The sequence below is a fragment of the Crinia signifera genome, chromosome 7 (assembly GCF_055691185.1).
Source record: "Crinia signifera chromosome 7, ASM5569118v1, whole genome shotgun sequence".
In the NCBI taxonomy this organism is placed as follows: domain Eukaryota; kingdom Metazoa; phylum Chordata; class Amphibia; order Anura; family Myobatrachidae; genus Crinia; species Crinia signifera.
Window position 1 is genome coordinate 108,644,306 of NC_139223.1, and position 17,076 is coordinate 108,661,381.

Consider the following 17,076-nt stretch of genomic DNA (forward strand, 5'->3'; position numbering starts at 1 on the left):
TTAAAAGAATCTTCTAGATCTAGTGTATATGCAGGTGCAGGTGTACTAAGTATTGAGAAAGATAAAGTGGACAGATAAATTACCAGCCAATCAGCTCCGAACCAGTGTGGGCTGTAGCCCCTGGGGTATGATCCCAAATATACTGTTAGCACATATATCACATACATTACATGTATTTTTATATGTGCTGGAGGGAATATGCTGCACTATATAAGAAACTGTAAATAAATAAATAATAAAACGCACAGATTTTCATTCCAGCCAGTCAGATCAGATTGGGGAAAATAATCGTGGCTTAGTACATCTTCCATTAAACTTCAGAACACTCATGTTTCAGGTTATTCCCACTATATATCATTAAACATTCAGAAAGCAGAACACTGAGGTCGCAGAGCATTCAGACTACAGAGCTTTTACGTTGCAGAACACTCCAGATACAGACGAACATTTACTGTAGTTGCCGAACATACAGAAAAGCTGCAGAGCACCTACAGCGCAGAACACGAGATTGCAGAGAAGCTGCAGACAGATCCCGGGATCCCCAAGACTGCAGCTCTCCCACACCAGCCCACCAGGGTCCACTTTCCTATAAGCACATAGATAGACCGCACCCTGCCCGCCCTGTACAGCTCCCCAAGCAAGAACATCCCACGGCCAGCCAGAGGCAGAGCCGCTGCCGACCCTGAGAGAAGCCCCCGGCTCCGGCACTGCCCCGTGCTGTATATATTATGTGACATCACCGGTTAGAGCCGCCTCCTCCGCCAGTCAGTACAGTGAGAGCTACATGCTGAGCGGACTCTGCTCCCTACGCTCCCTGTGGACTTGTCGGGACCCCCAGACTGATGCATTGTGCAGCCCCCCGGCCCAGGCGCACAGTAAGTAACATGGGGGGTCTTTGTGTATGTGTACCGAGAGTTGCATTATAGTCAATATTTATATATATGTGCGTGTGTGTGTGTGTATGAGATGAATTCTCACCAGATTATTGCAGAACTCCTCTCTCACCTATCTCCTCACAGCCAGCCCGGACTACATAGTATTTGCGGGATTTTAAGTGATGTTTTCCTGCCACCTAACATCAGAACAGTACTGTTCCCCCTTTTTTTTTATTGTTTAAGACTAGACAGATACCTACATTCATACCTAAGCCCTTATAAGTACTCTGGGGTCTCTTTATACTTTGGTTAAAGATAAAGTGGAGAGAGATAAAATACCAGCCAATCAGCTGTTACCTGCCATGTCACAGGCTGTCAGGACCCGGTGGGAGAGCCTGCATTGGCAAGTGACGGCAGGGGTGGCCCTCGCTAACGACATCCCCTGTCTGCCCTGCATTCAGGACCAATGTCGCTGACAACCCACATGAGCGCGCATCGCCAACCGCACAGTGGGTACATACTAGATGATGTGTTCAGTATGTCGGTCTGATTCACATATCGTCGGGTGTGTATCCAGCTTTAAGAGTACTTTACCTCTGTCCACTTTATCTGTCTTTCCTAGGATAAGTATATGGATCTATGTGTCCCCATCATTTAAGATGGGACCAGAGCAATACTGTACTCCTTCGAAAAGTACTGTGTGCCCATCAACCAAGGCCGATCAGCACTGGGCCTGATCACCCAAGACTGGACCGCCACTCACTGTGTCCCCATCACCCAAAATTGGACCAATACTGTTCATCATCAACTAACACTAGATAAATAATATGTCCCCATTTCCCCAAGACCAGACAAGTACTGTGTGCACACATCACCTAAATAGTGGACCTGTATAGTGCCCTAGTCACCTAGTAGTGAACCAGTGCTCCATCTCCTAAGACTGAATGAGTACTATGCTTCTATTGCCTGTGCTGTGCCCTATTGCTACAGTACTTTATTATTAATGTCTCCAGTTTCTTGCGCCTATAACTCCTTTGTCCATTAGAAATGAATTCCAATCCCTCTATGACAGTGATTTTTAACCTTTTTCCCTTGCGGCACACTACATTTTAAAAATACCAAGACACACCATGAGATCCCCACAGAGCAAAACACATTGGCCCCCACAGGAAAAAAAATAAACCTATTGCCCCCCCCCCCCCCCCCCCCTCCATATAAAAAACAATCCCCACAGGTAAAAAAAATAAAATACATTGGCCCTTTACATGAAAATAAGAGACCAGTAAATAACAGCTGAACTGGTGGTGGCTGTAAACCGGTTTGGGCATCTCTAGATCTGGGGGCACACTTGAGAACAGCTCAAGGCACGCTAGTGTGATATGGCACATTGGTTGAAAAACACTGCTCTATGGTATCATGCTACATCTAGCCTGCCTATCTTAATGATGCCCCCCCCCCCCCCCCATTCATAATGTATCATGTTCATTTTACTATCTACAGTATGGCCCACTCCACTTCACTCGCATCATGTGCCGGAGACCCACTATCCTTATATCACTTTTAAACAAATGAAATCCTTCACTTGCTATATTGTGCAGTGTTTTGGGTCACAAAGAGTGAGGGTTTTCGCTGCTGTGTATTTATCATTTGCTATCCAGCAAGGTTCATTCTGCAGTACTGTGCCATAAGAAATGCAATTTATTGCAATGCATTGATGGGATACTATTGCTAATCTCCAACACTTAAACATTGATTATTTTCTCTTTAAACCCGTGAATTTAACTTGTTGCAATATATATGTCAGGGCCCGTATAAATTTTTAATGGATGGCTAGAAGGATTTTTGTATGTTCTCTGTGGCGGGTAGGGCTAAGTTGTGATGTTACTTCATAAATAATTATATATAAATCCAGGAAAGTTTGTTAACTGGCTTGAATCTGCTCACATTGTGGTATCCCTTGAATATCACCCCTATAGGTGTACATGTTCACTTGGTTATGGTATCTTTTGGAGTTTGTTACGTTCTATTTAGGTCCTTTTTGAAGTGTGATCAGAATCAATGTTGTAGGGACTGTAGGTCAGAGAGTATTTGATTACTGACTGGGTTATGGGGAAAGTGATTGTGACACAGCTGTTGGTCAGGTAGGTGCACCTGTGGTAATCAATCCTGGGTGAGATTATTTGGATGTCCTGTGGTCAGATATGTAGATAGTTACCACAGTTTTCATAAAGCAACCAGGATGGCCTGCAGGTTCATGCAGAATATTGGATAGTTGGATGGTAGGTAGGAGTCTGTGTGATCTCTATGTAGGTAGGTTGCTGGAGTGGAGGATTCAGGCACAGTGTGTTTAATGATTTTTTTCACATGGTAATTGATGTCTTTTGGTTGGGGGTTTGCATGATTAACCTTCACATCACGTCTCTCTGAACATCAAAAAAGGAAAAATGGTTAAGAGACTGGACAAAAAAGCCAGCAGACCCTTTCTGCGCCTCGTGTGAACCTCTTTCCCGACTACAACACAAATACATTCAACAAAACCTGAATGCAGCAGAAAACTTTGTTTTTAATTCTTTTCATTTGTTGAAACTATGACAAATGTTGTTGAAATTTATAGTTTATGTGCATATTTCATACGGGGCTGTAACGGATTAATAGAATTGTTCTAAAGAGCTTACAATCATATTAACAGTGTATTTAGGCCAAGGTCACTTAGTCCCTTTCTGGGTAACCCACTTCAGGGACCTGCTTTGTGCCAGCTCTTAGTTGCCGGTGTTTCTGTGCGTGTTCTCCTGGCTCTGGAGCAGTCAATAAAATTAATTTGTTGTCACACACAATAATACGGAATCGGGCTCAGTGTCAGTTCAGTTTGTCTGTCAGTATCAGCTGAACTATTAATCCTGCAAGATAGCGTCGAGAGAGAACAGGCAGCAGCCTGCGCCGTGGCATTTATAGGGTTAATTGGCTCACTGACTGCCATGATAATATGAGGGACCCTGTGACCTTTGCTACTGCTTACACCCTAAACAAATATGGATCTTTGATTTTCAGGGCACTCTGCCAACTATGTGAGCACCAGGGGGGGCAAATGGAAGAGTGCTCAAGGATTATTAACCCTCCCTTGTCAGGCTGGCAGAGGACAGTACTGAACAAATCTTGGTTTCAGTATAATGAACTATTTTAGAACTATTGTTCACTCGGGTCCAAATAGAAGCTAATTTGGTGGGATGGAAACAATGGATTTCCCACCAATAAACTCATTTGTTGGATTAAAGACTCCAGAAATGACTGATTCTATAGGCACATGTCCAGTGTATACAGCAGACATTATAATTACATATGGAAAGAGAGGATTACAGGTGCCCATATATCACATTACATTGGGCAAGAAGATGTCAAATCTGGATTTATAGCATTGCATGACAATTTCTTGTATTGTGCATCCACTGAGTACTTTGTGAGTTGTGCAGTTTTTTTCAGCATACAATGTGCTTAGCATAGCCTTTCTAGGTAGTTTATATTCATGTAATTAACAATATGGCAAAAATGTGAATTTTAAATCTGTGTTAAAATCCTGGACTGTGGAAGCAGAGTCTCATGTGTTATTGTACTGCCACTAAAACCTGGTGAATATCTGGGGTCTGTCAGAGATGTAATGAAGCGATTCTCAGATTGCCCTTTGTTATTTCTGTTTTGGTACATTGACCGTAATTACATCTTTGTTTGCCAGCAGAATTTGCAATACACTATTTATGTTGAAATGCAATTACCTAGTGTAAAGATGGTATAAAATGCAAGTGCTTATTTACTAAAATGCGTTTACAGTAGATGCTAAGTTTGTGCTCAGTCACAGAACAAATCAGACACACGACTCATCTAACTTGCATCCGGCAAAATAAATTGCTTATTTAGGCCAAATGTTCCACCTAAACACAAGTTATTATTTATTTATTGTTAAATAACAAGTAAATGTGCTTAAGTATGTATTGAATAGATGTTTATGTGTTTGTATGCATTTAAAAATGGATTCAATCTTTGTTCCACCTTCAAAATGGGAAGTTGTGATGTTTTCATTCTGAATATTTCTACAAATCTTTTTACAGATTGCGTGCCCATGAATGTAAAGGTGGCCACATATGGTACGTTTTTACCTTGCGGTGCGATGTGCACTCACCCACATCACGTCACAAAGTACCAAAAGTACAAGATAGCATCGTGTCTAGTTCAAATTGCATGCTGTTGTGGCGTATGGCATGCATTATGATTTAGATGCAATGTGATCTAGTACAAATTGCACGGAGCACATCATACCATGTGTGGGCACCTTGAGTGTATAACTGCACTGACGTGCACCATAAGTATAATGGACTGAAAAGCACTTGTGTCACGTGCACATAAACATGCAAATATGTGTGTTCTGATTTGGCGCATTGATGTCATTTTCACATTATACATACACGCTAGTGCTGAGGATGTACCTTTGGGGTCTATGTACTAAGCCTTGTAGAGAGATAAAGTAGATGGATATAACATACCAGGCAACCAGCTCCTAATTGCCATGTTACAGGCTGTGTTAGAAAACAGGAGCTGGTTGACTGGTACTTTATCTCCATCCATTTTATCTCTCCCCAAGGCTTAGTAAATAGACCTCTGAATAATTCCAATACATATTCATAGCCATACAAGTAGAAGTGATCATAATAGTGAATGAAAAAGTGTTTTGTTTCAGGGCACTAGTTCTGCCTAGCAGGGTCTTCCTTTATATATGAATAATTACAGATGTTAGCAACCTCCTTCCATTATTATTTTTATAACTGCCGGAAATGTTTTATGTACAAATGAATCAGGGAAACCACCCCTACAATGTGTGTTATGTGGACAGAAATTCAGTGTTTACTATGTAGCACTGAGAAGTGAGCGGTTTATATCAGAGCTTCTTATCGTCTGATGGTCTTTGTGTGTGGAAGCAGCCAGGATTGGTGTGTAGGGTGGAAATGATGTGTGAACATTGCTTGTGCGTTGCACTAGGCTGGGAATGAAGCAGCCCCTAATCCCAGGTATGCCATTCCTTTGTTTCCGGCATCAAGAGGCTGAAGTTTGTCTATTGACAGCAGTGGCCCTGGCTGACCTCTGTCACACCCCAGGGATAGGGGGATGCTATAAACCCGCTCTTGATTATTTTCAGCTAGGGAGGTGGCATTGAGGTGGTCCTTCCTCTATATGCTATACTGACAGAACAAAAGGCTCCTTGTGCCCGCGCTGGATGGTGTATTTGTAGCCCAGCACTACCTCCAGTATGTTTATTTCAGTACCGCCTTTGGACGCGTGTGCTTTCCCTGCATGTAAGAAGTGAAGTAACTTCCCTGTACTCGCTACCAGCATAGCAAACGTCTGTCTGTAACACTCAGTGCATTGGAGATCTGCTCAGAATTCATATATTCCCGGAGAGTCGGTTATTAACATCACAACGTCTCTCGGTCCTGTTTGGCTGTCACACTGGAAGAATTCGCTTTGTTTCATGATTTTATTGTTGCTTTGTTGTGAACTTTTGTAACAATAGGGGGCAGCACCGGTCAGTGGGACAGAGGTTCTGCGTATAAGACACTGCTGTGCATAGGTTGTTGCTGTGTGTGTATTATACTGTATGTGTGTAATTTTCCTGACGAAAGTTAATATATAAATAAAACTCCAATCTGACTACCTACCTGCTGTAATCTATCTGTACAAAGCACAGAGTGCACCACCGGTATGTATTTTTCCTGTGGGACAAAATTATACTACAATAGTTTTTTACTGTTAGATTGTAGACTTCTTCTAATTTGCGACATTTTGCCACTTGAGCTGAAATATGGCTAATCACACTTGATGGGGGTGATTTGGAAGTGAGAACCTCAGCTTGCGCTTTTCCAGGTATATTAGTATCTAGAAAGTTATTCAGAGACTAAAAATGATACATTATTAATAATAAGAAAATATTATGTAGACAGGAGTAGATGTTCTGTTATACTGCATTCTGCTGTTAGTATCATTTTAATATTATCATTTTACAAAATGATGTACAGTCATGCCCCTTTCCCACTGCAGGTCTTAAACGGTATATTGCCGTTTTTTCCCCCTTCCTAAACGTTTAAGGCTCAAGGGGCTGGTTCCCAAAATACGGGGGACAAAATGAGTAGGGGTCCTACCCTTATGGCGAGTAGAAGGTTATCTGCTTTGGATTTCTTTTCTAAAAAAAATGTCCTTGCTTCTTTGTGTTCCACGAGTAATTTCAAGTGTCCAGTTAGTCACATTATCATTACCAGTTATTTATATAGCGCACACATATTCCACAGCACTTTAGAGAGAATATTTGAACATTCACATCAGTCCCTGCCCCAGTGGAGCTTACAATCTATATTCCCTACCTCATGTACACACAGACATTCTAGGGTTAATTTTGTTTGGAAACAATTAACCTACCTGTATATTTTTGGATTGTGGGAGAAAACCAGAGTCCCAGAGTATACCCACGAAGGCACTGGGAGAATATACAAACTCTGCACAGTTAGGGCCATGGTGGGAATTCAACTAATGACTAAAGTGCTGTGAGGTAGTAATGTACCGTCCGTGCGACATGGATAATGCATAAAAAATACAGCAAAGCAGACCGTTCTATAGGAAATTCTTATAAATATATATGTGTCAACTGAGCATAATTGCTAGGGACATTCCCAGGTTGTTATATGTTTGTCCCCAGAAAAGTCTTTCTTTTCCTTTTGTTAGATCTAGAAGGCTGCAGTGGGAAAGCGCCAGAGTTGATTTACCGGTTAAAGTTAACCGGTATTTCAACACGTTTAAAAAGCAGAGTCCTACACGTTTTAGAGCCATTTTTTCGGCAGTGGGAATGCCTCTGAAACGGTACTTAGTAAAAAAAAAACAATCGGCGTGGGGTCCCCCCCACTGCCGTAACCAGCACCAGGCTGAATGAGCCAGGGCTGGTATTAAAAAATCAGGAAACCCGACAAATAGGGCTTCGCTGATTTTTTAAAACCAGCCCCAGGCTCCAGGTCCGGGGCTGGTTCCCAAAATACAGGGGACAAAATGAGTAGGGTCCCCCGTATTTTAAGAACCAGCCCCAGGCACAACCAGCCAGCAGTCTAATGCCACAGCCGGGGGACACTTATTATAAAAGGTCCCGCGGCCAAAGCATTAACCCTACCGACCAGTCAGCCTGGCCAGGGGTCCTGGGGAGTGGGGACCCCCCCAATAATGGGGTCCCCCCCTCCAGGACTTACCTGACCAGGCTGAAGCCTGGTGCTGTCCTCGATGCCCCTGGGCTGTGGGAATCGAGCTGATCTTTGTGTAAAAAAATAGATGAAAAACTATTGTCTTATACCGTGGAACTATGAGTCCCAGCAAGCCTCCCCCGCATGCTGGGACTTTGAGAACCACAAGTCCCAGCATGCGGGGCATTAAAGGGCCCGCTGGCACTTGTAGTTCCACAGTACAAGAAATAGTTAAATAAACACACTGACACCCCAGAAAAATAAAAGTTTAATACATACATTTCACAAACACAATGATACTTACCTATCTTGAGCCCGTCGGTAGGTCCCTGGGTCCGGTCCGGTGGCTTGGTTTCGGGGCCTTGGTTCCGGGGCTGGTCCGGGTCCAGGGCTCCAGGGCTGAAGAGTCCGGGGTCCAGGATCCGTAGTAATCCAAAGGGAAATCCTACTCACCTGGTCCTCTGGCGACCATCCCGGCATCTTCTGTTCAAGTTGCGCTTCTCCCGGCTGCAGTGGTACCCTCTCCGCTCGGACACTGGAGAGACGCAGAGATATTCATCTTTCCCCGCCTCTACTCAGAATGCCGTTAAACGGGTTTTTAAACTGCAGTGGGAATGTGCCAAAAACGGCTTTTAAACGGTAATTTACCGTTTAAAAGCTGCAGTGGGAAAGGGTCTTTTTGGCTCTTGCCGTTTAAAAATAACGGGTAATGACCCGTTTCAGCAGTGGGAAAGCAGCATCAGTAAGCTGTAATTTGCTTTTTAAAGATTTAGAAAGAAAACAAAAACATGATGTTTTCTATTTACGTATATTTTCTATGCCAGTGTAAATTCAAAGAGTGCCATCTATTGGCCAAATTGGCACCCAGACTTATTTAAAAAAAAAAAAAAGATTTTATTATAAATCAAAGGCTAATTAGTGTCTTTTAATGCATAAAACTATGAAAGAGTTATACTTATTAAATGTCCACCATTCTGTCTCATTCTTCTATAATTGCCTTTATACTCAATGGCTTGCGTGATGCATTGTGTGTGTTTATGTGCACATTTCGGTATGATCAGATGCGCTGGCCTGCGGATTATGAGAGGGATCCTATGATTTTACGTGCTGCACATATGATCTATCGAGATTGGGTACAGATTATGAGGTGTTTTTTATACATGCAATTGATCGTCAGATGGATTGTACAACCTGCATCATTTGAGTGGCATAAAGGGCCAGATGTACTAAGCTTGAAAAGTGATAAAATGGAGAGTGATAAACAGCCAGCCAATCAGCTCCTACCTGCCATGTCACAGGTTGGGTTTGAAAAATGACAGAAGGGAGCTGAGTGGTTGGTTGTTTATCACTCTCCATTTTAGCACTTTTCAAGGCTTAGTACATCTTGCCTTAAGTCTTTAAAATGATCGCATGCTGTTTGTGAGGCAAATGATCGATCATGAGGCGATCCATGGTACGGAGCAGCTGGATCAAACGTTGCATCATTAGCACATTGTGTGTTAAATTGCACCAAATCGTGAGTCCGGGACTGCCAGGGAGCTGCCGGCGAGTTCAAGGGTAATCGCGAGACAAATCGGATCAGATGCTGTTCGTCCTAATGTATAGCATAATGTGTAATCACCATCGCAGTGTGTGTCATAACATGTAATGGGCATTACTATGTGTGGCATAAGGTGTAAGTGGCATTATGGTGTGCAAAATCAAGAATAGAATATTAGCAAATATAAAAAAAACATGATAAGGTGGGTCAAGAGGCGGGCTGTGGGTGGGCCACTGTAAGGGATCTCTCAAAACAAAGGTGGTAACCCTAATTTTATGATGGAAGTAGAGTAAACACTGTTGGCGCAGGTGAACGGAATTCTCCCTACGTGCACGGTTGCAAATACAATCGTAGCCGTGCACATGTGTGGGATTTCACCGGGTGGGGCGGCATGTACCTGATCTCTGGGTTCTGAATATATGCAGCCCAGTGATCAGTTTTCAATCATGCACCAAGAACAGAAATACACTGAATAAAATGGCCGCTGCTCGCACCCTTGGAATTCAAACCCAGCCCATTATGTAAATAGTCTTTTATATGAAAGATTTTCAGCAAAGTCTTTCACCTCCTGAAAATCTCTTGCTCTTTGGAAAATTATCTCAGTGTGTACGCACTACTTTCGGGAAAGATATATCTATCAGAGATTTTGACAAAGTCTTTAGAAAATCTTCTAGTGCGTTGGACCTTTACTCAATAGTTTTTATAATAAATTCCTGTTTTTTACTGTATGTGTTTCTTTGTATAGATCTTGTGAAGCCAGATCTTAAGGCCCATACACACTTGGCGACTTTGAGCTCAAAACAGCAGGTTTGAGCAGCTTTCAGCTCAAAGCCTCCCAGTGTGTATGGCATTGCCGAGAAAGCCGTTCATCTGCTGGTTATACCAGCAGATGAGCGGCTTTCAGGACGGCATTGCATAGCGCTCCACAATGCAACGCCGTCCTCCCCCCCTCCGTCGGCACCGGGCAGTGGGAGAGTCGCTCAGTGTGTACACACTGAGCGGTTTTCCCCGTAGCGATGAACGCGATCATCGCTGTCCATACATGCTGGGCATAGTTGCCCAGTGTGTATGGACCTGTATTCTGTATGAGGCTCAAATAGTCCCTGTCTGTCCCTGTCTGCCTACGTTATGGAAATGAAGGAAAAGTAGAATATTTAGATATCACAGGGAACTGTGGACTGTGCAAAATGTCTGTGTTATTCATTCCGCTGGCAGATCAGTCTCTCCTGTTAATTGCATGTGTTGTTCGCGCCGTGTGTTTAGCTAAGTATGTTTTGTTCTCAAAGATCATTAATCTGTGCAGAGAACTGTTTATCTCTGCTCTGTATCATCCAGGGCTTCCCTCACCTTATGCGGGGTACACACCAGGACGACCCGCTCACGATGACGCGAGAGGCACGGCCCCCTCACGATGTGCACCGTGAGCGGGTCTGATCCGATGGCGACCGCCACCCAGGAGTATGGTCGTTATTCAGATCCTACCTGCTGCAGGTAGGATCTGAATAACGACCCGCGGGACCGCGCATCGGATCGGTATCGGTCCACATCAGGACAGAAAAGGGCCCAATCACCACACAATCTACATCCAATCGGTCGGAATTGGATCTAGATTGATGGGATCGGACCATTGTTGCCCTGGTGTGTACCCAGCATTAGAGCCTTGTGCTTTTTTATGGTCACAGAACTCCTTCATAACCTATAATATCCTTATCATTTACAGCAGAGGGGTACATTATCCCATATATTTTCCATGTGTAAAAACTTCACATCTGTGATCTGTGTATGATATACAGTATATTGTGTGTACAGAGTTGTATCCAACAACATGACCCATCACTGGATTGTGGGAGTGTGGACCAATATGAAGCCTTTCATCTGGTCAAGTTTCATCTCAACAATATTTTTTATCCAGTTTGGATAGTGGTGTAGTTAGTGGATCGAGTCAGAACCGTGGGGACTTAAAACACATTGTACAGTCAGAGCCAAATTAGGGGTTTAGGGGGGTATGGGTCATTAGGTAGACAGTGTGTAGGTCCAAAGTCACAAGGTCAACCACTATTGCTCAACAGTCAAAAGGTCGATACTTGAAAAAATTTCAACATACTCAAAAGAAAAAAATACAAAAAAAGTTGACACAGAAAAAGGTTGACATGGGAAAACTGTCAACATGTGTTTCCCACTAGGAACTTTTGAACTAATGACCGCATTCCAGGGTTAGGCCGCGATCAGTAATGGGGTAAAAAAAGAAATGAGTATCACCGATCGCTAAAACTAAAACAGATTGGTTGGTCTATCACAATAGTTTATTAATAATGTACTAAAATACGTGATATGCCAGCATGTATAAAAACATTGGTAATAATGTTAAATGAGAAAGATAAAAATCAAGTGTATATTGAATTAAGATTTTCAAGGTCCCCACCAACCGTATAAATCTGGTTTCCTGGAGAGTGCTGATTTTATAGGTCCATGTGAAATGGCAAGAGTCCCAAAACGATAGTCCACAGGGAGATCCGATGAAGTGCAGGTTTTGACAGGAGTGGCCCAAGATTGCACAAAAAAACAACCCCTACCGCAGATCTTTTTAAGCAGAGAAATGTCCTCAACATCTTGGTGCAATGGTGGAATACGCAATTGTATCCAAGTTGGAAAATGTAGAAAGGGGTCCAAATGGGGATGATCAGGTCTGCAATCCAGGGACACTTAGTTGGGGGAGTCAGCAATGTCCTTCTTACGCGTTTCACTATGCCTGGTAGCTTTGTGGACAGGGATGGTTAGAGTGGAACAACAGGAAGGTAACTATACTTACCTGATCCCTGTCAGGATAGCATATAGCACCAGCACATTCTGTTTACAATTGCAAACAGTAATAAAAAAGGGCTAGGAGAAAATGAAAGACAAAGAGGTATGAGGGCCCTGCTTGCACGTGTACAATCTGTTGTTAGTAGATATATGATATTGCATATATAGTTATACAGGAAATAATAGTTATTTATGATCCCAGCTTTAAGCCCCTCTCATTCCTGAGATGCTTTTGATATATGCTATTATCATGAAATAATTATTTAGCCTGGAATTATTTTCTAATATTACTAATTAGGTCCACAGAATATACTGCTTTTTAAGGATATATTTAGCACCCTTTGCTAGGAGGTTGCATTGTGCAGAAACAATCAGTGGAACATCTTTGCAATGTAATCTAGCTGAGGGAGAGAGGAACTTTAGAATGAATCAAATATTTGAATCTCAATCGGATAAAGTAATTTGCATCTGCGAAATGTGCAGCGCCAGAATCGCAGCGATTCCAGAAAGTGCTCAGTTGGGACCTTGAGCCGTATCCAGTATTTACTCACAGTTGTTTGTGGTTTTACTGCTTGCCAAAACACACATGCATCAAGCCCCTAATACCTCACCACAATATTTGTGGCAAGCTTTACGCTTTCCCAGTAGGAATACTATGGGCAAACCACTAAACAAGACAAAACTAGTTGAACTGCCATATGCCACTCAGGTGTTGAAGGAAGTTTTCCCTATTCTTACACATTGCACAGCAGCTGTAGTTTATTTACGTTGGGTGCATACAGGTGGCTCGCTCAGCATGTTGAGTATATAGTTTTCTCATTACTTTAACCCTGATAGCAGCATGTATTGTGTGTAAGCTTTTGGGTCATTCCCAATACATTGTTTTTGCTATTTTATCCTGGAATTTTAGTTGTGTAGTTTCATTATATACAGTAGTATATTATTTAATCAATGCCAGGGGCATCAGACACCCCTGAGGCATGTTACTGTGAGAAGAATTTTACCTGGCTGAATAAAATCTAAAAGTATAGAAGTAATATCTTGGAAAGAAGTATTCTACCCAATAATATGAAAAAAGTCATATTCACTGCTTCCTTTCTTGTGTTTTCCAAAATACAGGGATCAGGCGGCTTGTCTATCTGAATTTTCAATCTGTATGTGTCACTTGACTATAATAGTAGTAGTAGTCAGTCAGTTTAGCACCACTGCTCTGAGACCCTCATATGCTGCATTCACCAAAAGCGTGCATGTCTGGTACACACTAGTGTTCTGTATCTCATCCTCTCCATACTTACAGGCAGTACGTTCTGTATGGGATTTAGATCAGTGATGTTATGCTGAACACAACATAAAGGTCCGTTTAATTCTGTATCTTTGATTCTGCTGTTTTGCTGTCGTTTCTGTTAGATATTGAATGGGATAAAATGTTATCTTTACAATGTGTTTTGTCTTTCTGTTAATTATTTCGTTGTTAAAGAGCATTTGGTCTCTAAATCTATTATATTCATTAGGCGAGAGGATTTTAAAGGAAATTGTCTTTGGATAAAATGATATTGGAATAGGCATAGATCTGTAAGTTTGCGTAGGCTGAGTGACATTATGGTGCTGTTCTTTCCTGCATATATGGATTTTCTGCCGGACTTCTCACAGGTGAATTAAGTTGTTGCAGTAATTTCTAGTTGCAGTAAAGTGCTTTTTTATGGTGCTTATTATGTGTTATTATATTTATTGTATATCATAATCTTCAAGCACACTGATTTATAAGCAAGAGACAGTACATTTAGGAGGTCATTCTGGTTTATTCACAAAGCTGCAAAATTCTCAGCTTTGCGAGTCACCCGTATGAGCACCTGCTGCACACACCGCGAATCCCCACGCGCCTGCGAATGGATGTTTTGCATAAACATCCATTCACAGATTGTGTGCGGGGACAAAATCATTTGATGGTCACTGACCATCAAATGATTTCCCCGGAGCTTGCAGATCAAGACACTTTCTTGTGTCTTATATAGTGTTCACTCTAGGATTTAGGGCAGGGTGTCGGGGGGGGGGACCAGGCCCGCCGACATCACAGTTGTGGGCGGTACCGGGCTGCCAATGTCACAAAAGGGGCATGTCCACTAAAGGGGGCCGCCATCACTAAAGGGGGCGGGCCCGGTCCCGCCAAAGTTGCTGTGCTGCCGGGGAAGCGCCGGGCATCGCCGTCTACGGCGGCGCTGGGCTTCCCCGTGCACACCATCGGGGCAGGCACCAGGCTGTTTTAGCGGGCCGCTGCTAGAGGGGCAGGGCACATTTTGCCCTTTAAAAATCGGGCAGGGCGCAGCACCCCGCTAAAACAGCCTAGCGGGAACACTATTATATCTGCAGGCACTCTGTGTGGGAAGAGGGCAGGCAGCTCACATCCGGTGACGTCAGCTGCCCACCCCCCCTCACAGGCATCATCACCGAATTACCATGGTACTGCCCAGCATGTTCATGGGAACGGCCATGATATGCTGGGCGGTCCCATGAGCACGATGACAGACCGCTGCCACACGCGCCCCCCCCCCCCCCGTGTGCGAGTGGCCATCGAATAATCAATTTTCTGTGGCCATTCGCACCACACGGCTGCACATGTGCATAAATGTGGACTCAGCTTTTTAAAAAGTCAAATTTCTATGCCTTCAATGCGGCATATTTGCGACTGTCAGAAATATTGGTGCACATTAAATGCATGCGCAGTCGCAAAACATTGCTCACCGCTGCAAATTCGCAATGGTGAGTGAGAACCAGAATGACCTCCTTAATATGTTGTATATGGTGGCTTAAACATCTTGTGGCTTGCCAAAATGCCATGTAACTATAAGTCTCAGCATGCCCTGGCAACCCTATTGACAACAGCCAGGTTGCCAAGGAGAGTACAGGATGCCTATCGCTCGATCAAGATATAACAATGCAAATCTATTCTTCATCTGGGACAAATATAAGTATAATTTTTGGGGGATCCTGGATTGCATATCTGTCCATCCATGGACACCACTAAGTATATACTGGAACCTCACTTGCATGCCCACCTGCACATCGTCACATGGCCAACAGAAATGTGTTGTGGTCAAATGTAGCTCTGTGATCTGTAAAGGGAATCTCAGGCAAGATAATTCCATGTTTTCTTTTGTTTTAGGACTGGGTCATTATTTCCTAAGATGAGTCATTTATTTCTCATATAGTTTTGACATTCTCTAATAAATGACATTGTGATAGTAGCCTATTAAATCTGGCTTCATTCCAGGCTCATCTGGTCGCTGTTGGAGCCATAAAGAAAACCTCGAGGTCATTTCCTAATTCCACACCCTGTTTCCCAGCACTCTGGGTAGCTGTCACTTCACAGGTGCAGCCGGGTTAGAAACATAAGTTAAAAACACTTTTCCAGCCAGATTCCGGAGTTCTGTCAGTGAGGTCTTTAATCCTCTGACCACTGTACATCCCAGGGCCCGTAGCATTCCATCTGCTCTATCACCACCGTCCATGTGCTTCCACAATCTAATCATACCCTCATGCTGGCAAGGTTATGTTCTAGAATTAACCCTTGTATGGTCATAAGGTAGGAAAAAATATTTCTGCGCTTAAAGATTGATCTTGGGTTTGTTTTTGTTACTCAAAAAAAAAAAAATTGCATTCTTTAAAGGTTCTGAAAGGCTTTATTTATCCATATCGAAATGGGGTGTGGTATAGGGTTCTGTCAGTCGGGATCCCGTCAGTCATTAGCCTGACTTTGAGATCCCGACTGGCCAGACTCAGACAGCATGGCAAGCGCAACAAAGCCCCTTGCGGGCCCGCTGCGCTCGCCACGCTGCGGGCACGGTGGCTCCCTACACTCGCCACCTATTCTACTCTCCCTTTATGGGGGCCGTGGACCCCCCAAGGAAGGATAGCCGGTGGGCGTCGGGAACCCGTGCGTCAGTATTTTAACAGTCGGGATCCCGACGTCGCGTAAAGGACTGTCGGGACCCCGTCCGTCACCCATAGAAATGGTGCTCATGGATGCTGTGCAACTGAGTCAGTACAATTGATCCAAAGATGCTGATGGGGTGACAAGATTTCTTTTTTGACCGAAATGTCAAACCAACTTTCTTCAAGTGCAACATGAAACTGGGTTGCAACATTTAGATTGCACAGGATTGTTTTATGTTATGGGAAGTTAAGGGAGTGCCGTGGAAGTTCACACATACATAGCCGACAGCCTGTTTTTGATGAATTTCTTGCAAGTGAAAGTACTAGTGATAACAGGAAAACACTGGGAGATGCTTCCTGCAGGAAATTAAATGGATCCTTGCATTAGACCTACACAAACTTGCATGAGGTAGTATTTCAGGCTTCCGCAACATAACACAAATGTAGCCACTTTGCAGTAAACTCTGTATGCTATTAAAGGTTATTCTGTATCATGATATTTTTAGAGATTCCAACTCCATGCTGACATAACAGGTTTAGGTGTGCATTTAATAATAATGCACCAGTTGCAAGTATGGCACATTGAAGGCATGGAGATTTGAGTTTTTAAAAAGTTGACTCCACATTGTCAAAAACAGCCGCCGGATTTTCAAATCCGCTACCCTTT

At 43.2% G+C, this 17,076-nt stretch overlaps 1 protein-coding gene across 3 annotated transcripts in view; it reads left to right on the top strand.

The window, feature by feature from the left end:
- Nucleotides 1-571: 571 nt before the first annotated feature.
- SEMA5B (semaphorin 5B) overlaps nucleotides 572-17,076 on the top strand; it is a 422,878-nt gene continuing 406,373 nt past the window's right edge. Inside the window, exon 1 of one of the 3 annotated variants that reach the window (XM_083153606.1) lies at nucleotides 572-875. In XM_083153606.1, the coding sequence (XP_083009732.1) occupies nucleotides 843-875 (33 nt within the window). In that variant the 5' untranslated portion in view covers nucleotides 572-842. The remainder of the gene's footprint in view (nucleotides 876-17,076) is intronic. The other 2 variants (XM_083153603.1, XM_083153604.1) reach the window with 2 other exon arrangements.